Raw genomic sequence first — 22,912 nt, 5'->3', positions numbered from 1 at the left:
CTTCGCTAGCCTGAGCCTACCCGGCTTTTCTAGCCCAACATCATTCTTTACTGTATTCATCACAATGATGAAGCTTATATTAATTAAGCCCCTGTCACACAAAGCCAACCATGGCCTCGCGACCATCACAAGACCATAGTCGGGAATCAGTCTTGAACAAGGTCATCTGTGGTTGAAAGTTGGACAGCACGGTTGCAAACATGCATGTTGAAAACTTGAAGTCGGAGAAGTCACATTTTGCTCAAAGGCAATTACAGAAGTCAACTTGACCGAGAATAAGATGGATTTCAGGCTACTTTCAACCACCGACCTTGGTTTGGGAGTGGTCGGGAGCAAGTCATGGGGAGGTCCTGGCTGTGTGGCAGGGGCTTTGTCTCCTCTGGAGATTCCGCCGAGCCGTTTCTCTCGCTCTCAACCTTAAAACTCGGTGGAGTCGGCAACGGATGCATGCTCGCTGCGGCTAACCTTGCACGACCACACGGAGACCGCCCAGTGCGCCCGGCTGGGAGTCGCAGGCCCGTACGGCTCGCGCCACGTCCTCCGCCGGCTGGGCCCAGTCCACCTGTCGGTCCTCCACCGTCAACTTCCGCTTCAGCTCACCTTTGACCTGGAAGAAAAATAACAAGCATGGTGGCCCGCTCGTTCGGTGGTTGACTCAGTATTCAAAGCAGTCTAATACACGTGTATCCGCCCTATAATAGCTGCCGTGTCTCTTTCGTCCTCTATTTTGGGAGAAGACAAAGATGACTAGACAGCTATTAATAATAGGGTTGATCGATGAACAGCAGGATGTATCAAAAGATCCCGGGTTCAAACCCCTAGCAGGTTCCAGTGTTGCGCCCTTGGGAAAAGCAGTTAACGCAAGTTTCAAACTTGACTTGTGAAAATGAGTACACGGCTTCGGTAGGGACGCCTCTATGTATCAACTTAATGCACTGATACAAAGAAAGAAAGCACACAAAAAAGATGAAGGTGAAGAAGAGCAAAATACACAGAAAATAGTAAAGCGAACTGGTCGTCTAGTCGTTGACTAAACGTATTGTTTACGCAAAGCTAAATCAACATACCTCCGGGTGACTATAGTCCAGAGGTGTTGGCGGTACGTCTTGTTCCCAGGCGTCTATGGCCTTGAGAACAGTGAGAACCGCCGCTTGGGTGACCTCCTTGCCGTATAGGCTGGACTTGGTCTCCTGGCGGTTCACAGGAAACTTGCAGGTGGCCCAAATGTCCCCCGCGTCCATCGTCTCCGCCGCCTGCAGTACCGTTACTCCCCACTCAGTGGCGCCCTCCTATAGTGCACACAGTGCAAAACAGTGACCTTAGAAACTTGAACTCAAAGATCAGTTACTAACGCGTTCTTGGAGGAAGGAAGAAAAAGACATAGAGAGAGAGAGACACAGACAGACAGACAGGTAGATACAGACAGACAGGAAGAGACGGACCAACAGAGAGGGAAAGGAAGAGAGAGAGAGAGAGAAAGGAAGCGAAAGAAAGAGAGAGGACGAGAGAGAGAATGATTTATGTAAACGTGCATGCAATAACCCCACCTTTAGCGCCCAGTCGATGGACGAGGGCCCTTCGTCTCCTGGGATGCCCGGATGTACGATGAGTACGGGTCGGGCCGGGTTGTTGTAAAGGCTGGCCGGGACTCGGCGCGTTAGAAACGGGCACACCACCTGGCAAAGCAATCAGAGATGGCAGATTTCACCCGCTTGACATAATAAGCGACCATAGAAAACTACACAGTGTGGAAAACACACGCTCACGCCCTCTAGCAGAGCATAATTATGTAAATCACTCACAGGACGGAGACTTCCCCGCATCTCTTTCTCTAAAATTGCTTACTATGTCTGGTTGGTCCACTTCTACCACCTGCGTCATCTTCTCACCACGTGGATTGTCATGCACCATCACGTGGTGGCCACGTGACACCAGCTCCAGGTACAGTCGCTGCGACAGTCCGTTAAAGGAGTTGCACAGGAAGGTGATTTTTCTCGGTTTTCCCGTCGTTTTTGTACCAGTATCTGGGGCAGCAAAGTCGACCCACGGGAGAGGGGAGAACTCCGACGCCTGCTGGGATAGCCGCCGCACTGGATGCTGGGATGCTTTTTGCGATGGCTTCTGCGAAAATGGTACGTGCGGTGATGACGTCACAGCTGCACGAGTGGCGCGTGTCTGCAGATGCAACATTGACCGCCAGGCAACGAGGTTGATCATGGTGGGGCTTCTTATCATCTTCTTGAGGTATCAGGGGAAGCCGAGACTGTAAGCAGAAGTCAAACAGATAAAAAGTCTTTTAACGTGATTTGACGTCATGTTGGTGAATGATGTACAACATGGTTAATAAGTATAGTATTTAATCATGACCAGATCAGAAAAGAACAAGAATTAGCCCTGCCTTCAAGTACCAGAGTGCCCAGAATAAAGATGTTCCGAAATAAGTTGTTACCAAAAACTGTCGTAAAGTGGAACTCATTGCCACTATAAGTAGATTCAAACAACACATGCAGCTAGATGTACAAAGGATATGTGGGACAGTATAACTAGCTGGTGCCAAAGGGCTATCATACCGGCTATACAGATGTAGAAGCTGGTGTGTTACGCCAAAGGATGGTTATAGCAGCTCTCTATTAGACACAAGTCGAAGCTGTCGTGTTACACCGAACGGCGGCTATACCGGCTATACATAGATACAAAAAGCTGGTGTGTAATAAGTAATGCTAGGGTCACATTTCCAACCCGGGGCCCGGCCGGGCAGCTTGTGGGAACGAAAACTATGACATAAAAGACAACAAAACACACAAAACGTTTGAAAAATTATTCCTTACAATACGTTATGTATATCCTTGATATGCGTCTTTTATTCTTTGTTTTCTCAAACAGCCCGGCCGGGCCCCGGCTTTGAAATGTGACCGAAGCATAAGGGCGGTTATACCGGCTGTATACAGATACAGAATTAGCTGGTTTGTTACGCCATTTCGTACAGATACAGATTCATTCACTATTCCTGTTATTAGCTTATAGTATGTTAACAGTGCGGTGTGGGGTCAAATGCATTTCTTACAGTTCGCATCACCAATTAGCAAACTTCATGGTAATGCTTCGGTCCCATTTCAAATCCGCGGCCGGGGCCCGGCCGGGCAGCTTGTGGGAGCGAAAAATACAATATAAAAGACAACAACAAAAAACTACTCCTAGCCATATATTGTGCATTTTTTTGTTTTCGCAAAGAGCCCAGCCGGGATTGGAAATGGGACCGAAGCATTAATAGGACTCGACCAAATGCGTGTTAAGTTCAATTATTTATTTCAGTGTAAAGTATCTTTGAGGTATCCGAGCTTTGCTTGTCATTCCTCAAAGAGGCCTCCTTGATAAGACGCACATGGTGTTCTGTAAACATAGAACCTTGACAACGTCTGGTCATGATTAGGGGGGGGGAGGGGGTAAGGCGCTGATAAGCTAGACCTTGGGCGTCTAATAGATTATAGGATTTTTAGGATCCAAGCAAAGGTCACGGGTTCGATTTCTGGCGGCTATCGACATTGTTTCCGTGTGGCAGACATTAAACATCATGGATTGCATTACTTTACTTCGGTTGAAACGAGTAGTTTGATTTCAGTTCAGATTAACGAGTCAACTGTGGCGGAACGAGAGCTTTGGGCGTCGCCTTACTTAGTGCCATATGCATGCCCTGGTGAATAACAGCCTCTATCTCTAAAGCATTAGAAAAATGCAAATGCAGATAATTTCAACGGGCCTGTCATACTAATTTGAGGACAACCTGGTTCATTAAGTTGTGGGGTCGTGTGGGGTAACGGCAGGGTGTTCGGCACAGAACCCAGCGGTCCCGGGTTCAAATCCCCTAGGCCCCTGACGCCTCCGATGTTGTGACCTTGGGAAAGGCTCTTACCATGACTTTCCTCACTCCACCCCGGTGTAGATGGGAGTATTGTTCTCTGTACGTGGCACTGTTAAGTTAAAATATAGTATGAAAAACTTGAGTGCAGCGCCACGTCTGTCAAAAAGCCAGGTAAGAATCAAAAGTACGCTTTTTTACCTGAACCATAGCGCCCCTTGAGACCATTTGAATGGTATAAAATTACGAAAAACGTTTCCCCTTACTCTACTTTAAAGTAAAGCAAATGTAAAGCAAGATTTTAACAAAGTCTGTGGAAACATGAGGTGTTTCCTTAGCCCCTTAACTCGGAATGAGAGAAGAAAATGAGTACATACCGGGTGCTGATTCTCCTCCAAAAATCTGAGCCTGATCCTGAACAAAACTGGTCTGTTTGTTTCTTGCTGCTCTTTTTACTGGCGTCAAGGGGGCGAAACGGGTTCAAGGTCTGGCCTGTTTAGCTCCTAGTTCAGGCTATTTGAATTTGATTAAATGGATGACATCCGCGGGCGCATCTATTTTCGTAACCCCCCCCCCCCCCCACCCCAAGTTTTTGGACATACAGTACTGTACATCATACAAAGCAGCTGCAAAATTCTTCAAAAGTCATTCAGTGTAATATAACCAGCTGCTGCCACGCTGCGTGCCTTCGAAGCTGGTGTGTTATGCAGAACGGCGTTTATACCGGCTATATAGATACAGTAAATGAGAAAATATATCCTGTAAATTGACAAACAAAATGGAAAACGGATGCCATAGAACGCCAAAGTCAATTCTAAAGTCAAAGATATGTCAAAGAATAAAATTACAAAAATGAAGAATCTGTTATTCGGTATACTATCCTGTGAGTTAAGTTTTGCTCGTCCTTCTTGACCACGTAGATTTCATAATTCAGACATTTTTTTGCCAAGCTTTCTTCTATTCGCACGCTCGCATCGATTTGAGGTTCCCAGAGGATGCCATCCATATAATTAAACTAACATGGCCTACGCTTTGTTAAGATTGAAGAGACGATCTTTCGTTAGCAGTATAACGCTGATCCTGACATTGATAGACAACAGCCGGGTTGAGGTTCAAGCCTTCAGCAGATAAGGTTTCTACTGCGTGCACGTTTCCAGGGGAGGGAGCAGTTGAACAGACTTCCATCAGATTATATACAAAACAAGGAACAAAAACAGGCTTCAAAGTACACTTAACAGTATTTCAATGTCCAAAAACTTCCATCCACTGGACAGCTAAACATGTCTAGTTGCCGTTTTTGGAAAAAGCCGGGGTTCGACTCCTGCATTCTAACGCACTAGACGTGTTTGAACGTAAACAAACCCTGATCTTACCCCCTGCAGCTGGGAATCACTGGTCTAGTAGGGGAAAATCCCGGTAACGGCTTCATTTACTTTGTCCCGAGTATGCTAATGAGTATTTGTCCCGAGTATGCTTAATGTTATGCAAATATCAGTCTCTTTATAAGAAATAGATAACGCTCCATGCTAAAGAAAGAAGCAGAAACAACAATGAAAATCAAGAAGAAAGGAGGATATAGGACAGTAGAGGAGAGCACAGGACAATATAGGAGAATATAGGAGAAAGCAGGAGAATGAAGGAGAAACCAGGAGAATATAGCAGAAAGCAGGAGAATGTAGGAGAAAGCAGGAGAATATAGCAGAAAGCAGGAGAATGTAGGAGAAAGCAGGAGAATGTAGGAGAAAGCAGGAGAATATAGCAGAAAGCAGGAGAATATAGCAGAAAGCAGGAGAATGTAGAAGAAAGCAGGAGAATATAGGAGAACGCAGGAGAATATAGGAAAAAGCAGGAGAATGTAGGAGAAAGCAGGAGAATGAAGGAGAAACCAGGAGAATGTAGGAGAAAGCAGGAGAATGAAGGAGAAACCAGGAGAATATAGCAGAAAGCTGGAGAATGTAGGAGAATGTGGGAGAATACAGCAGAAAGCAGGAGAATGTAGGAGAAAGCAGGAGAATGTAGGAGAAAGCAGGAGAATGTAGAAGAAAGCAGGAGATTGTAGGAGAAAGCAGGAGAATGAAGGAGAAACCAGGAGAATATAGCAGAAAGCAGGAGAATGTAGGAGAAAGCAGGAGAATGTAGGAGAATGTAGGAGAAAGCAGCAGAAAGCAGGAGAATGTAGGAGAAAGCAGGAGAATATAGGAGAACGAAGGAGAATATAGGAGAAAGCAGGAGAATGTAGGAGAAAGCAGGAGAATGTAGGAGAAAGCAGGAGAATGAAGGAGAAAGCAGGAGAATATAGCAGAAAGCAGGAGAATGTAGGAGTAAGCAGGAGAATACAGCAGAAAGCAGGAGAATGTAGGAGAAAGCAGGAGAATGTAGGAGAAAGCAGGAGAATGTAGAAGAAAGCAGGAGATTGTAGGAGAAAGCAGGAGAATGTAGGAGAAAGCAGGAGAATATAGCAGAAAGCAGGAGAATGTAGGAGAAAGCAGGAGAATATAGGAGAACGCAGGAAAATATAGGAGAACGCAGGAGAATGTAGGAGAAAGCAGGAGAATGTAGGAGAAAGCAGGAGAATGTAGGAGAAAGCAGGAGAATATAGCAGAAAGCAGGAGAATGTAGGAGAAAGCAGGAGAATGTAGGAGAAAGCAGGAGAATATAGCAGAAAGCAGGAGAATGTAGGAGAAAGCAGGAGAATATAGCAGAAAGCAGGAGAATGTAGGAGAAAGCAGGAGAATGTAGGAGAAAGCAGGAGAATATAGCAGAAAGCAGGAGAATATAGCAGAAAGCAGGAGAATGTAGAAGAAAGCAGGAGAATATAGGAGAAAGCAGGAGAATATAGGAGAAAGCAGGAGAATGTAGGAGAAAGCAGGAGAATGAAGGAGAAACCAGGAGAATGTAGGAGAAAGCAGGAGAATGAAGGAGAAACCAGGAGAATATAGCAGAAAGCAGGAGAATGTAGGAGAATGTGGGAGAATACAGCAGAAAGCAGGAGAATGTAGGAGAAAGCAGGAGAATGTAGGAGAAAGCAGGAGAATGTAGAAGAAAGCAGGAGATTGTAGGAGAAAGCAGGAGAATGAAGGAGAAACCAGGAGAATATAGCAGAAAGCAGGAGAATGTAGGAGAAAGCAGGAGAATGTAGGAGAATGTAGGAGAAAGCAGCAGAAAGCAGGAGAATGTAGGAGAAAGCAGGAGAATATAGGAGAACGAAGGAGAATATAGGAGAAAGCAGGAGAATGTAGGAGAAAGCAGGAGAATGTAGGAGAAAGCAGGAGAATGAAGGAGAAAGCAGGAGAATATAGCAGAAAGCAGGAGAATGTAGGAGTAAGCAGGAGAATACAGCAGAAAGCAGGAGAATGTAGGAGAAAGCAGGAGAATGTAGGAGAAAGCAGGAGAATGTAGAAGAAAGCAGGAGATTGTAGGAGAAAGCAGGAGAATGAAGGAGAAACCAGGAGAATATAGCAAAAAGCAGGAGAATGTAGGAGAAAGCAGGAGAATGTAGGAGAAAGCAGGAGAATATAGCAGAAAGCAGGAGAATGTAGGAGAAAGCAGGAGAATATAGGAGAACGCAGGAAAATATAGGAGAACGCAGGAGAATGTAGGAGAAAGCAGGAGAATGTAGGAGAAAGCAGGAGAATGTAGGAGAAAGCAGGAGAATGTAGGAGAAAGCAGGAGAATATAGCAGAAAGAAGGAGAATATAGCGGAAAGCAGGAGAATGTAGAAGAAAGCAGGAGAATATAGGAGAACGCAGGAGAATATAGGAGAAAGCAGGAGAATGTAGGAGAAAGCAGAAGAATGAAGGAGAAACCAGGAGAATGTAGGAGAAGGCAGGAGAATGAAGGAGAAACCAGGAGAATATAGCAGAAAGCAGGAGAATGTAGGAGAATGTGGGAGAATACAGCAGAAAGCAGGAGAATGTAGGAGAAAGCAGGAGAATGTAGAAGAAAGCAGGAGATTGTAGGAGAAAGCAGGAGAATGAAGGAGAAACCAGGAGAATATAGCAGAAAGCAGGAGAATGTAGGAGTAAGCAGGAGAATACAGCAGAAAGCAGGAGAATGTAGGAGAAAGCAGGAGAATGTAGGAGAAAGCAGGAGAATGTAGAAGAAAGCAGGAGATTGTAGGAGAAAGCAGGAGAAGGAAGGAGAAAGCAGGAGAATATAGCAGAAAGCAGGAGATTGTAGGAGAAAGCAGGAGAATATAGCAGAAAGCAGGAGAATGTAGGAGAATGCAGGAGAATACAGCAGAAAGCAGGAGAATGTAGGAGAAAGCAGGAGAATGTAGGAGAAAGCAGGAGAATGTAGAAAAAAGCAGGAGATTGTAGGAGAAAGCAGGGGAATGAAGGAGAAACCAGGAGAATATAGCAGAAAGCAGGAGAATGTAGGAGAAAGCAGGAGAATGTAGGAGAATGTAGGAGAAAGCAGGAGAATGTAGGAGAAAGCAGGAGAATGAAGGAGAAAGCAGGAGAATATAGCAGAAAGCAGGAGAATGTAGGAGAAAGCAGGAGAATGTAGGAGAAAGCAGGAGAATGTAGAAGAAAGCAGGAGATTGTAGGAGAAAGCAGGAGAATGAAGGAGAATATAGGAGAATATAGCAAAAAGCAGGAGAATGTAGGAGAAAGCAGGAGAATGTAGCAGAAAGCAGGAGAATGTAGAAGAAAGCAGGAGATTGTAGGAGAAAGCAGGAGAATATAGCAGAAAGCAGGAGAATGTAGGAGAAAGCAGGAGAATGTAGGAGAAAGCAGGAGAATGTAGAAGAAAGCAGGAGATTGTAGGAGAAAGCAGGAGAATGAAGGAGAAACCAGGAGAATATAGCAAAAAGCAGGAGAATGTAGGAGAAAGCAGGAGAATGTAGGAGAAAGCAGGAGAATATAGCAGAAAGCAGGAGAATATAGCGGAAAGCAGGAGAATGTAGGAGAAAGCAGAAGAATATAGGAGAACGCAGGAGAATGTAGGAGAAAGCAGAGAATGTAGGAGAAAGCAGGAGAATGTAGGAGAAAGCAGGAGAATGTAGGAGAAAGCAGGAGAATGAAGGAGAAAGCAGGAGAATATAGCAGAAAGCAGGAGAATGTAGAAAAAAGCAGGAGATTGTAGGAGAAAGCAGGGGAATGAAGGAGAAACCAGGAGAATATAGCAGAAAGCAGGAGAATGTAGGAGAAAGCAGGAGAATGTAGGAGAATGTAGGAGAAAGCAGGAGAATGTAGGAGAAAGCAGGAGAATGAAGGAGAAAGCAGGAGAATATAGCAGAAAGCAGGAGAATGTAGGAGTAAGCAGGAGAGTACAGCAGAAAGCAGGAGAATGTAGGAGAAAGCAGGAGAATGTAGGAGAAAGCAGGAGAATGTAGAAGAAAGCAGGAGATTGTAGGAGAAAGCAGGAGAATGAAGGAGAAACCAGGAGAATATAGCAAAAAGCAGGAGAATGTAGGAGAAAGCAGGAGATTGTAGGAGAAAGCAGGAGAATGTAGAAAAAAGCAGGAGATTGTAGGAGAAAGCAGGGGAATGAAGGAGAAACCAGGAGAATATAGCAGAAAGCAGGAGAATGTAGGAGAAAGCAGGAGAATGTAGGAGAAAGCAGGAGAATGTAGGAGAAAGCAGGAGAATGAAGGAGAAAGCAGGAGAATATAGCAGAAAGCAGGAGATTGTAGGAGAAAGCAGGAGAATATAGCAGAAAGCAGGAGAATGTAGGAGAATGCAGGAGAATACAGCAGAAAGCAGGAGAATGTAGGAGAAAGCAGGAGAATGTAGGAGAAAGCAGGAGAATGTAGAAAAAAGCAGGAGATTGTAGGAGAAAGCAGGGGAATGAAGGAGAAACCAGGAGAATATAGCAGAAAGCAGGAGAATGTAGGAGAAAGCAGGAGAATGTAGGAGAATGTAGGAGAAAGCAGGAGAATGTAGGAGAAAGCAGGAGAATGAAGGAGAAAGCAGGAGAATATAGCAGAAAGCAGGAGAATGTAGGAGAAAGCAGGAGAATGTAGGAGAAAGCAGGAGAATGTAGAAGAAAGCAGGAGATTGTAGGAGAAAGCAGGAGAATGAAGGAGAATATAGGAGAATATAGCAAAAAGCAGGAGAATGTAGGAGAAAGCAGGAGAATGTAGCAGAAAGCAGGAGAATGTAGAAGAAAGCAGGAGATTGTAGGAGAAAGCAGGAGAATATAGCAGAAAGCAGGAGAATGTAGGAGAAAGCAGGAGAATGTAGGAGAAAGCAGGAGAATGTAGAAGAAAGCAGGAGATTGTAGGAGAAAGCAGGAGAATGAAGGAGAAACCAGGAGAATATAGCAAAAAGCAGGAGAATGTAGGAGAAAGCAGGAGAATGTAGGAGAAAGCAGGAGAATATAGCAGAAAGCAGGAGAATATAGCGGAAAGCAGGAGAATGTAGGAGAAAGCAGAAGAATATAGGAGAACGCAGGAGAATGTAGGAGAAAGCAGAGAATGTAGGAGAAAGCAGGAGAATGTAGGAGAAAGCAGGAGAATGTAGGAGAAAGCAGGAGAATGAAGGAGAAAGCAGGAGAATATAGCAGAAAGCAGGAGAATGTAGAAAAAAGCAGGAGATTGTAGGAGAAAGCAGGGGAATGAAGGAGAAACCAGGAGAATATAGCAGAAAGCAGGAGAATGTAGGAGAAAGCAGGAGAATGTAGGAGAATGTAGGAGAAAGCAGGAGAATGTAGGAGAAAGCAGGAGAATGAAGGAGAAAGCAGGAGAATATAGCAGAAAGCAGGAGAATGTAGGAGTAAGCAGGAGAGTACAGCAGAAAGCAGGAGAATGTAGGAGAAAGCAGGAGAATGTAGGAGAAAGCAGGAGAATGTAGAAGAAAGCAGGAGATTGTAGGAGAAAGCAGGAGAATGAAGGAGAAACCAGGAGAATATAGCAAAAAGCAGGAGAATGTAGGAGAAAGCAGGAGATTGTAGGAGAAAGCAGGAGAATGTAGAAAAAAGCAGGAGATTGTAGGAGAAAGCAGGGGAATGAAGGAGAAACCAGGAGAATATAGCAGAAAGCAGGAGAATGTAGGAGAAAGCAGGAGAATGTAGGAGAAAGCAGGAGAATGTAGGAGAAAGCAGGAGAATGAAGGAGAAAGCAGGAGAATATAGCAGAAAGCAGGAGAATGTAGGAGTAAGCAGGAGAATACAGCAGAAAGCAGGAGAATGTAGGAGAAAGCAGGAGAATGTAGGAGAAAGCAGGAGAATGTAGAAGAAAGCAGGAGATTGTAGGAGAAAGCAGGAGAATGAATGAGAAACCAGGAGAATATAGCAAAAAGCAGGAGAATGTAGGAGAAAGCAGGATAATGTAGGAGAAAGCAGGAGAATATAGCAGAAAGCAGGAGAATATAGCAGAAAGCAGGAGAATGTAGGAGAAAGCAGGAGAATATAGGAGAAAGCAGGAGAATGTAGGAGAAAGCAGGAGAATGTAGGAGAAAGCAGGAGAATGTAGGAGAAAGCAGGAGAATGAAGGAGAAACCAGGAGAATATAGCAGAAAGCAGGAGAATGTAGGAGAATATGGGAGAATGTAGGAGAATGTGGGAGAATACAGCAGAAAGCAGGAGAATGTAGGAGAAAGCAGGAGAATGTAGGAGAAAGCAGGAGAATGTAGAAAAAAGCAGGAGATTGTAGGAGAAAGCAGGGGAATGAAGGAGAAACCAGGAGAATATAGCAGAAAGCAGGAGAATGTAGGAGAAAGCAGGAGAATGTAGGAGAAAGCAGGAGAATGTAGGAGAAAGCAGGAGAATGAAGGAGAAAGCAGGAGAATATAGCAGAAAGCAGGAGAATGTAGGAGTAAGCAGGAGAATACAGCAGAAAGCAGGAGAATGTAGGAGAAAGCAGGAGAATGTAGGAGAAAGCAGGAGAATGTAGAAGAAAGCAGGAGATTGTAGGAGAAAGCAGGAGAATGAATGAGAAACCAGGAGAATATAGCAAAAAGCAGGAGAATGTAGGAGAAAGCAGGATAATGTAGGAGAAAGCAGGAGAATATAGCAGAAAGCAGGAGAATATAGCAGAAAGCAGGAGAATGTAGGAGAAAGCAGGAGAATATAGGAGAAAGCAGGAGAATGTAGGAGAAAGCAGGAGAATGAAGAAGAAAGCAGGAGAATATAGCAGAAAGCAGGAGAATGTAGAAAAAAGCAGGAGATTGTAGGAGAAAGCAGGGGAATGAAGGAGAAACCAGGAGAATATAGCAGAAAGCAGGAGAATGTAGGAGAAAGCAGGAGAATGTAGGAGAATGTAGGAGAAAGCAGGAGAATGTAGGAGAATGTAGGAGAAAGCAGGAGAATGTAGGAGAAAGCAGGAGAATGAAGGAGAAAGCAGGAGAATATAGCAGAAAGCAGGAGAATGTAGGAGTAAGCAGGAGAATACAGCAGAAAGCAGGAGAATGTAGGAGAAAGCAGGAGAATGTAGGAGAAAGCAGGAGAATGTAGAAGAAAGCAGGAGATTGTAGGAGAAAGCAGGAGAATGAAGGAGAAACCAGGAGAATATAGCAAAAATCAGGAGAATGTAGGAGAAAGCAGGAGAATGTAGGAGAAAGCAGGAGAATGTAGAAAAAAGCAGGAGATTGTAGGAGAAAGCAGGGGAATGAAGGAGAAACCAGGAGAATATAGCAGAAAGCAGGAGAATGTAGGAGAAAGCAGGAGAATGTAGGAGAATGTAGGAGAAAGCAGGAGAATGTAGGAGAAAGTAGGAGAATGAAGGAGAAAGCAGGAGAATATAGCAGAAAGCAGGAGAATGTAGGAGTAAGCAGGAGAATACAGCAGAAAGCAGGAGAATGTAGGAGAAAGCAGGAGAATGTAGGAGAAAGCAGGAGAATGTAGAAGAAAGCAGGAGATTGTAGGAGAAAGCAGGAGAATGAAGGAGAAACCAGGAGAATATAGCAAAAAGCAGGAGAATGTAGGAGAAAGCAGGAGAATGTAGGAGAAAGCAGGAGAATATAGCAGAAAGCAGGAGAATATAGCAGAAAGCAGGAGAATGTAGGAGAAAGCAGGAGAATATGGGAGAACGCAGGAGAATGTAGGAGAAAGCAGGAGAATGTAGGAGAAAGCAGGAGAATGTAGGAGAAAGCAGGAGAATGAAGGAGAAACCAGGAGAATATAGCAGAAAGCAGGAGAATGTAGGAGAATATGGGAGAATGTAGGAGAATGTGGGAGAATACAGCAGAAAGCAGGAGAATGTAGGAGAAAGCAGGAGAATGTAGGAGAAAGCAGGAGAATGTAGAAAAAAGCAGGAGATTGTAGGAGAAAGCAGGGGAATGAAGGAGAAACCAGGAGAATATAGCAGAAAGCAGGAGAATGTAGGAGAAAGCAGGAGAATGTAGGAAAAAGCAGGAGAATATAGCAGAAAGCAGGAGAATGTAGGAGAAAGCAGGAGAATGTAGGAGAACGCAGGAGAACATAGGAGAAAGCAGGAGAATGTAGGAGAATGTAGGAGAAAGCAGGAGAATGTAGGAGAAAGCAGGAGAATGAAGGAGAAAGCAGGAGAATATAGCAGAAAGCAGGAGAATGTAGGAGAATGCAGGAGAATGTGGGAGAAAGCAGGAGAATACAGCAGAAAGCAAGAGAATATAGCAGAAAGCAGGAGAATGTAGGAGAAAGCAGGAGAATATAGGAGAAAGCAGGAGAATAAAGGAGAAAGCAGGAGAGTGTAGGAGAAAGCAGGAGAATTTTGGAGAAAGCAGGAGAATGTAGGAGAAAGCAGGAGAATGAAGGAGAAACCAGGAGAATATAGCAAAAAGCAGGAGAATGTAGGAGAAAGCAGGAGAATACAGCAGAAAGCAGGAGAATGTAGGAGAAAGCAGGTGAATGTAGGAGAAAGCAGGAGAATGTAGAAGAATGCAGGAGATTGTAGGAGAAAGCAGGAGAATGAAGGAGAAACCAGGAGAATATAGCAGAAAGCAGGAGAATATAGCAGAAAGCAGGAGAATGTAGGAGAATATAGGAGATTATAGAAGAACGCAGGAGAATATAGGAGAACGCAGGAGAATATAGAAGAAAGCAGGAGAATGTAGGAGAAAGCAGGAGAATATAGCAGAAAGCAGGAGAATGTAGGACAAAGCATGAGAATGTAGGAGAAAGCAGGAGAATATAGGAGAAAGCAGAAGAAAGTAGGAGAAAGTAGGAGAAAGCAGGAGAATGTAGGAGAAAGCAGGAGAATATAGGAGAACACAGGAGAATATAGGAGAAAGCAGAAGAAAGTAGGAGAAAGCAGGAGAATGTAGGAGAAAGCAGGAGAATGTTGGAGAAAGCAGGAGAATATAGCAGAAAGCAGGAGAATATAGCAGAAAGAAGGAGAATATAGCAGAAAGCAGGAGAATGTAGGAGAAAGCAGAAGAATATAGCAGAAAGCAGGAGAATATAGCAGAAAGCAGGAGAATATAGCAGAAAGCAGGAGAATGTAGGAGAAACCAGGAGAATGTAGGAGAATATGGGAGAACGCAGGAGAATATAGCAGAAAGCAGGAGAATGTAGGAGAAAGCAGGACAATGTAGGAGAAAGCAGGAGAATGTAGGAGTAAGAAGGAGAATGCGAGAGAAAGCAGGAGAGTGTAGGAGAAAGCAGGAGAATGTAGGAGAAACCAGGAGAATATAGGAGTAAGCAGGAGAATGTAGTAGAAAGCAGGAGAATATATCAGAAAGCAGGAGAATATAGCAGAAAGCAGGAGAATATGGCAGAAAGCAGGAGAATATAGGAGAAAGCAGGAGAATGTAGGAGAAAGCAGGAGAATGTAGGAGAAACCAGGAGAATGTAGGAGAAACCAGGAGAATATAGCAGAAAGCAGGAGAATATAGCATCTGAAAGCAGGAGAATATAGCAGAAACCAGGGGAGTGTAGGAGAAACCAGGAGAATGTAGGTTTGAAATCACAAGAAATACCAAGGAGGTTTTATGAAGAACTTTATTGCACGACAATTGTAGCTGGTACAATGTATGGCAACTTACGTGCATGGTAATTAAGCTATTGCTAATTGTTGACAGATATAGAGAACTAATCTAATCTATGACTAACAGTAAAATAGTCTATAAAACAATGTACATGCTAACGCTCTAGAATACAATATAATGTTGGTAACAGTATGCTGTGTCCGGAATGTATGATATTGTCTCGTTTTTGTACACAGTTATATACAAATTTGCCTACATAGGTGGATATATGAACAGGGCATGATAGTATCATATTAAATATATCTGTCCTGTTAGGTGCGGATATTGTGTCGGATGTACATACAATAGATTGTAACAATTTTTGTCGGTCATCGGCATAGGTTGGACAGTCCATAATGAAGTGAAATTCATTTTCAATATCATTATGGCATGTTGGACACAGTCTCTCTTTGGCTGGCGTGTTGAGGTGTCGGCCCTTTTCAATTTGTAAAGAGTGGGCACTAATCCTCAGTCTCGTTATGCTATTTCTAACAGATTTGCTTTGGATGGATGAAAGATAGTTTTCAAAACAGAATTGTTTTTTAATTTTGCAATAAGTGCTGAGTTTGTTCATGCTCTTTATTTCTTGTCTCCAGCCCGAGAGAAATGTGTCTTTCAAACGATTCTTGAAGATGACTCCAAAATGGTTGGCACTAACAGCAGGATTAAGCCAAACATTTTGGAAGCCATGTCTACATAACATGTCTTGTACATGGACAGCCCAGTCTTGTTGTAGCTCAACAGAAGTATCATATGCTTTCTTTACAAGTCTGTCATTCGGCAGATTATATAATCTGAGCCAGTATTTTATCAACTGTGTTTGTGAATCGATATATAGTGGGAATACTCCTAGTTCGCCCCTGACTGCGGCGTTAACAGAACTTTTGGGTACGCCAAGTAAAATTTTGTAAAAGTTCAAGAGTACAAACTCTAAGTCGGGATTTTCGTAGGATATTGTTGGCTGCTCAAGTGTTACATTATTTTCCTTCAGCAAGTTTGATTGATAAATAATATTCAGCTTGTCGCTGTATTTTTCAAAACGAACAAGAACGGGGCAGGTAGGGGAAGGGTCTGATTTTTTGATGATTCGGGAAGCTCTAATGATGTGAGTTAATGATGTGATGTTTTCTGGTCCCAATATCGTATTGAGGGTCTTAGCTATTGATACTCTGGTAATTTCATTTTGATATTCTTTTATTCCATGGAAAATAAGGTCTCTACCTTGTGCATTTGTTCCGAGAACCTCACTGCAGTACAATAAAATCGGTTTGATGCAGCTGTTAAAAAGGTCAAGGGCGAGCGAAATAGATGGGTTAAAATTTGTTGACAGCAGAGATTTTAATTTGAATGACGCACGAAGAGCTTTTTGGTGGCACGGTTAAATGAACCTGGCGGGGTGAAATCAACCCCTAGGTATGTGTAGGAGGTTGTGATGTCAATTTTGCGGCCTTGTAGTGTATACGGAGAATGTTGGTTGTTAGTTCGTCCATTTTTGGAGAATATCATAACTTTAGTTTTATTTTCATTTATTGATAGTTTCCAGATAGAGCAAAATTGATCAAGTGTATTTAGACATTCTTTTAGGCCTGCCTCCGATTTTGACAGGAGAACGAGATCATGGGCCCAGAATAGACTGCTAATAGGTGTGTCTTTTAGAATTAGAGGGTCAGAGGATCGTGAATTTAAGATGTTATATGAAACCTCCTTGGAAATACTAGTAAGAATCTGTTAGGTTTACTTTGTTGAGAGGGGTCAATGTATGATGGCAACGATTGACCTTGAACATTTGTTGAAAACTTTTATTGTGGCAATATCATAACTGCAATCCTAAATTCAAATCAGTCTTTCGTCAACATGATAAAAGGAGGTACAATGTAGTTTCGAATCGCAAAGTGTATTCTTGACCTACGGTGTTAACTCTTGTCCCCACAGAGTGCAACAACACTAACCGATGTATAAAGCCCATACTAAAACCAAACTAGCGGAAAAGCCATGTTTTGTTTTATTTTGCCACTTTCAGACAACTCTTATTCGTCGACGTCGCTTGCTTGATTTGAAGGGTTAATCAAGACAAAGCTGCCCGAAAATTCTCTCTTAGGGCTAATCTTGTTGTGACCATGTAAGTGTGTACAGAAAAGTCATAGCGCTACTATATATGTGGAACAGCGTGTATGCTTTTGTAACTCTAGGTGCACATTTATGCCAGACACTTACTAGTACTATAGCCTTGAATCCAAACCTATCATAGCTCCCGAGTCTCTCTCCGCAAATAGTATTTGCGGAGAGAGACTTTGGAGCTATAATAGGTTTGGATTCCAGGCTATACTAGTGCTACACATTCATCTTTCGTCTCGCGGGGTAGAATCATGTTGAGTATCATTCGCTCTCCTTTACATAAAAGGGGACTTGTGGAGACACCTGCCGGCTGAATGCATAACGTATGTCTAGGAGCACTGCCCCACAACTCACTTTCATTGTAAAATCCCTTCTTCTTCGCTTAACGAAAGAATGTTCAGGCAGCACTGTCCTTGTTTAGCAAACATCTATTTCAGCCAATACTAGTATTTTGTACAATGACCTGGCCCATTCTGTTCGCCCATCAGGACGTTTCTGTCTGCACTCTATGCATAATTATCGTGCAACGGCCAGACGTAACCTAAACAATCTTGGTAAATTACTTTCAAAAAACTCCCGTGACCCTTTCATTAGAGGCAAGTACTTCAAAATGAAAAAAGATTACACTCGACTTATTAGAAAAACGAAAAGGTCATACAAAGACAATATTCTACAACAGCTTAATTCCCAAACCGGCAACAATCCTTCAACATTTTGGCAACTAATCAAACAATTTAAAACAACTGATCGTGTATCCACTGAGGAAGCAGTGGACAGTCAAGCTCTCCATACATACTTCAAACAGTTGTATGGAAGTGATGAAAAATCCAACTTACCCAAAACAAACAACAGCTTCCATATTCACATTGAAAATAAACTGAATGAAATGGAAACCGAACTGTCAAGACACAACCCTTTGGATACAGTAATACAAGCAAGCGAAATCAATCAAGCAATCTCACAATTAAAGAATGGTAAAGCCTCAGGCAATGATCTTATATTAAACGAAATGTTGAAATGTGCCGCACATGTTCTAACAAAGCCGTTAGCAATTTTATTCAACCTAATCATGTCATCAGGCCACTTCCCTAAACAATGGTGCGAAAGCCACATCGTGCCACTTCACAAAGGAGGCTCTAAAGAGGACCTGAATAATTACAGAGGAATTTCTGTAACGAGCTGCCTAGCCAAATTGTTTACCACAATAATGAACACCCGCCTCTCTAATTATTTAGACGCGCATTCACTTCTCTCCCCAAACCAATCAGGATTTTGAAAGAATTTTGGAACACGAGATAACCTTTTCGTTGTTGACTCCTTAATATCTAAATACGTTAATTCCAATAAACGGCTATATGCTTGTTTTGTCGACTTCAGGAAAGCTTTCGATAGTGTTTGGAGAGAAGGCCTTCGCTATAAAATACTCAGCTCAGGGATAGGTGGAAAATTCTATGAATTAATCAAATCCATGTATTCTAACTCCCAGACGTGCATCAAAACTTCCACAGGTCTCACTCCTTTATTCGACACAGACAGAGGTGTAAAGCAGGGCTGTAATCTCAGCCCTACACTTTTCAACCTATTTATTAATGACCTTGTCAAAGAGTTAGATAACCCCGAATGCGTACCTCCCACTTTGCACAACCTTTTCGTCTCTTGTCTACTTTATGCCGATGACGTGATGATTTTCTCAGAGACCGAAGAAGGGTTACAACGTGCTTTAGACAGACTTAATATGTTTTGCACAAAATGGAAATAACAAGTGAATCAGAAAAAAACAAAAGTGGTGATTTTTAACAAAACTGGATGCCTATTCAAGGACGTGAATTTTTTCCTTGGTTCAGAGAGTATTGAAACAGCAAGTTCTTATTGCTATTTAGGTTTGATGTTGTCGTCGTCGAGAAGTTTTTCTCTTGCCAAAAATCAATTATCACAAAAAGCACGTAAAGCCATTTTCAGTCTCAAACATTTGATTCGCTCACCATTGTCTCCAAAGGCCCTGTTAAGGATATACAACGCATGTATTAAGTCCATCATGTTGTACGGTTGCGAAATCTGGGGAAAGGATTACCTGAACGATAAGTGTCCTATCGAGATAATTCAAAACAGATTTTGTAAAAATATACTTGGTGTCCAAAGAAGCTCAAGTAACGTAGCATGTAGAGCGGAGCTGGGTATATTTCCAGTCGATCTAGATGTTTCAGTCCGCATAGTCAAATACTGGCTTACGACTCAGACAACTAGACATTTCCTCACATCCTCTCCAAGTAGACGCACTTCTGTCACAACAACATATACCTGGGAAAAATCGCAGGAAAAACTGGACTCAACATGTAAAGGAGGTACTTGACAATTGTGGCTACTCATACATTTGGTATACCGACAACCCTAATATAGACGTTAGACAGACATGTGCACTGTTAAGAAGAAGATTAGAAGATATGTATATTCAAACATTCTTTCATAACCTGTTGAAAGATGAAGGAAAACTAAGATTTTACAAAAACGTAAAAACGATCTACGACATGGAAAATTATCTGTATCATAATGACTTTGACCAACGTGCGGCAATATGTAAGATAAGAATTAGCGCGCACCCATTAGAAATAGAGAAAGGGAGATACAAAAAGCTACCGGTCCAGGACAGAACATGTAAACAGTGTGCAACGAAAGCAGTGGAAAATGAAATACATTTTATATGCGAATGTCCCGAATTTGAAACCGAAAGAAACAGATTATTCACGAAAGTATCCGAAATCTCCAAAAACTTTTCTAAATTAAGAAATACACAGAAACTCATATTCCTTTTAAAATCTTCCAACCCACTCATCATTGAAAGTGTGGGACTTTTTATTTTCCACTGCTTTCAGAGAAGAAATCAAACCCCGCATTAGTACCGTAGATATAGAAACTTACTGTAGAATAGCAATATAGAATGATTTTGTATTCATGTATACCTTTGTTTTACCTTACATTTGTATTTCGACATTGTTGTCAACATGCAATTAGCCTACGGGCATGAATTTGCAATAAACTATTATTAAAGATAATTACACAAAACGACTCTGAGAGAGGGTGTGAAATACAATTAATCTTTTGACAGTATTCAGCTGCCACGTTGATTGACTTTGATGGACTGGCAAGAGACAGAAAACTTTAAGAACCTCCTTGATGTATCTAAACTGTCTTGGGCCCCGGCCCCACCTTTAGCCAAGAGCTACAAAGCTGATATTGGATGCAAACAATGCGCTAGGAGTTGGTTTATATGAATAATTGCTTGGAGAACGCATTTGCTTATTGCATATTTAGCTAATCGTTAATAAAGTTATACCGACCCCTCAAAATACAAAATGTACTGTCGAAACGAGCGAATCTTTTAATTTCCATATTTGACCATGTTCTTATTTTTCTGGAAACTTATTCTACGGTACCACTATGTGACTGTCGCTATGTACTCTAAAATATTAATATTCCCAGCCATCGGCAAAGGTGGTGCGCGAAGCAGTCTTTGCAAAATCTAACATTATGTTTCTCAATAGAAATATTAGGTTGAATTGCCACACATGTCAACACTGTATAACCCATATAACCCAGTTACTTATTTGGGACTGGCCTTCACTGACTGGAGTTCTAATCTATCATTTTCTAATAATACGCCCCGCATTTACTGTAGATAGACTGAATGAAAGACCTTTATTGCACATTTGTGCCCAAGGTACTAGCAGTGTATTCTCCAAGCAGAGGTTTCGATAGAGTCGGGTAGGAGTGTCCGGGATGTTTTTACGTCTCTCTCCGTGATTCCCGGACACTCCCGCCCTACTCGACCGAAACCTCTGCTTGGAGAATGCTAGCAAGGAGTTTTTTAATATATAAAACCTCCTTGGTTCTTTTGACTTTGTGGCTCCCGTGGAAGCCTTTGAGTAGGCATATCACAAAATCTCTGTTTATTTCATGCTACTTTCTTTGTTACTGACTGAGTTCATCCAAGTTTCGCACCTCTTTGTCTTCAGTTCATTAAAACCTAACACGTAGTTGACAATAATAGCAACACAAAAATTGACTGATTACAGTGTCGCAGCCGGACACACGCAGAGCCATATTACACCGCGCGGGTGACCCATATGTCCAGCTTGCACAAAACGATAATTGATATTTTTCGTTCTGAAAAACTTTCTGAAGAACACTTCACTCACATATGGGTCACACGTAAAATTGAAAATTGGCGACTTGAATTCCTAATACGGTCGATATAACTAAGGAGGTTTTATATATATCTACATAAAACACCCTTGATATAACAACATGCCCTCCCATGTCATGTGTCCGTCTGTTTTGTTAAATTCCTTCTCATGTCAGTGCCACGGAGGAGTTTTGTGTTCTTTCGGCTAGTTGTAAACCGATTTGTCAAAACAAACTTTCGCCGATCCCTCCTGCGACCATCAAATTTTGATTAGCAAACGAGCCATTTCACACATACTGGGGACCACTTGTAGTAACGTTAGATTTATAAAATAAGACCGTATGTTCCAAATGGACAAAGTTGGTCTTGCAGGGAACTTTTAAGTTAGATATCTGATAGAAACTTGGGTCACACGAACTATGGTTTGTCTGCGGTAACTTTTGGGCCGGTACTAAACTTCCATGCTAACCTGTAGGTTATGGATGTGTTAACCACTGAAATGTTTCTGTGTTATATTAGCCGCAAGGCGCCAAAAACGCAAGCAAAGGTTTTGCGGCGTGACAAGTGCCGCCACCATGCAAAACAAGTCACAATTTCGTGTTCATTCCAGCTGTGCGTTATCTTTGTCTAACCATCCTCGGTCTAACCAAGGAGGTTAAAATTAACCTCCTTGGTCTAACATACCTGCTTCCTTCGTCTTTTAAAACTTTTTAGACTACTAATATTCGAAAGCGTTTTCAAATAACTATCATAGTTAGTTGATGGCTTTGAATATTTCATCCTTTAATTAGTAGAGCTATTCATATCTCTGTTCAAGATGCATGACACTCACAACTGAATCAGACATATATTTCTATAACGAGTATATCGTAAAAAAAGCTTTTATGTAGTAAATAAGAATCAGTTCACATCGTTTGGAAATTGATAACGTTCGATACACAGGCCTAGTTCAAACGGAGACGATGTCAATATAGCGTTGAAGATGAGTATCATTGTCTAATGATACGCCCCGCATATACAGTAGATAGACTTGAATGAAGGACCTTTATTGCACATTTGTGCCCAAGGTACTAGCAGTGTATTCTCCAAGCAGAGGTTTCACTGCTTACTCCTACATTCTTCTGCTTTCTCCTATATTCTCCAGCTTTCTGCTATATTCTCCTGCTTTCTGCTATATTCTCCTGATTTCTCCTACATTCTCCTGCTTTCTCCTACATTCTCCTGCTTTCTCCTATATTCTCCTGCTTTCTCCTATGTTCTCCCGCTTTATCCTATATTCTCCTGCTTTCTCGCATTCTCCTGCTTTCTCCTATATTCTCCTGGTTTCTTCTACATTCTCCTGCTTTCTCCTACATTCTCCTATATTCTCCTGCTTTCTGCTATATTCTCCTGCTTTCTGCTACATTCTCCTGCTTTCTCCTACATTCTCCTGCTTTCTGCTGTATTCTCCTGCTTTCTCCTATATTCTCCTGCTTTCTCCTATATTTTCCTGCTTTCTCCTACATTCTCCTGCTTTCTCCTACATTCTCCTGCTTTCTCCTACATTCTCCTGCTTTCTGCTATATTCTCCTGGTTTCTCCTTCATTCTCCTGCTTTCTCCTACAATCTCCTGCTTTCTCCTACACTCTCCTGCTTTCTCCTACATTCTCCTGCTTTCTCCTACATTCTCCTGCTTTCTGCTGTATTCTCCCACATTCTCCTACATTCTCCTGCTTTCTGCTATATTCTCCTGCTTTCTCCTATATTCTCCTGCTTTCTGCTATATTCTCCTGGTTTCTCCTTCATTCTCCTGCTTTCTCCTACATTCTCCTGCTTTCTCCTACATTCTCCTGCTTTCTCCTACATTCTCCTGCTTTCTCCTATATTCTCCTG

General features: G+C 42.3%; 1 protein-coding gene across 1 annotated transcript; it reads right to left on the bottom strand.

The window, feature by feature from the left end:
* Positions 1-80: 80 nt before the first annotated feature.
* On the bottom strand, positions 81-4,304 carry LOC136442426 (hydrogenase maturation factor HoxX-like). The gene is made up of 5 exons (XM_066439270.1): positions 4,234-4,304; positions 1,846-2,263; positions 1,548-1,676; positions 1,068-1,289; positions 81-607 (listed from the first exon to the last, which is right to left on the bottom strand). The coding sequence occupies exons 2-5, from the start codon at positions 2,233-2,235 to the stop codon at positions 461-463; spliced, it is 888 nt and encodes a 295-aa protein (XP_066295367.1). The 5' UTR covers positions 2,236-2,263; positions 4,234-4,304; the 3' UTR covers positions 81-460.
* Positions 4,305-22,912: the final 18,608 nt, after the last annotated feature.

The sequence above is a fragment of the Branchiostoma lanceolatum genome, chromosome 9 (genome assembly GCF_035083965.1).
Source record: "Branchiostoma lanceolatum isolate klBraLanc5 chromosome 9, klBraLanc5.hap2, whole genome shotgun sequence".
NCBI classification, from domain to species: Eukaryota; Metazoa; Chordata; class Leptocardii; order Amphioxiformes; family Branchiostomatidae; genus Branchiostoma; species Branchiostoma lanceolatum.
Note: the sequence above shows the minus strand (reverse complement) of the source record. Positions and strands in the feature narration are given on the sequence as shown.

What these genes read in the sequence shown, in the direction of transcription:
- LOC136442426 (XM_066439270.1), bottom strand. Translation starts at nt 2,235, where the DNA reads ATGATAAGAAGCCCCACCATGATCAACCTCGTTGCCTGGCGGTCAATG. An exon ending in CCATCGACTGGGCGCTAAAG is followed by an intron (nt 1,290 to 1,547) that starts GTGGGGTTATTG and finishes TGTGCACTATAG; the next exon opens with GAGGGCGCCACTGAGTGGGG. An exon ending in TGGACTATAGTCACCCGGAG is followed by an intron (nt 608 to 1,067) that starts GTATGTTGATTT and finishes TTTTTCTTCCAG; the next exon opens with GTCAAAGGTGAGCTGAAGCG.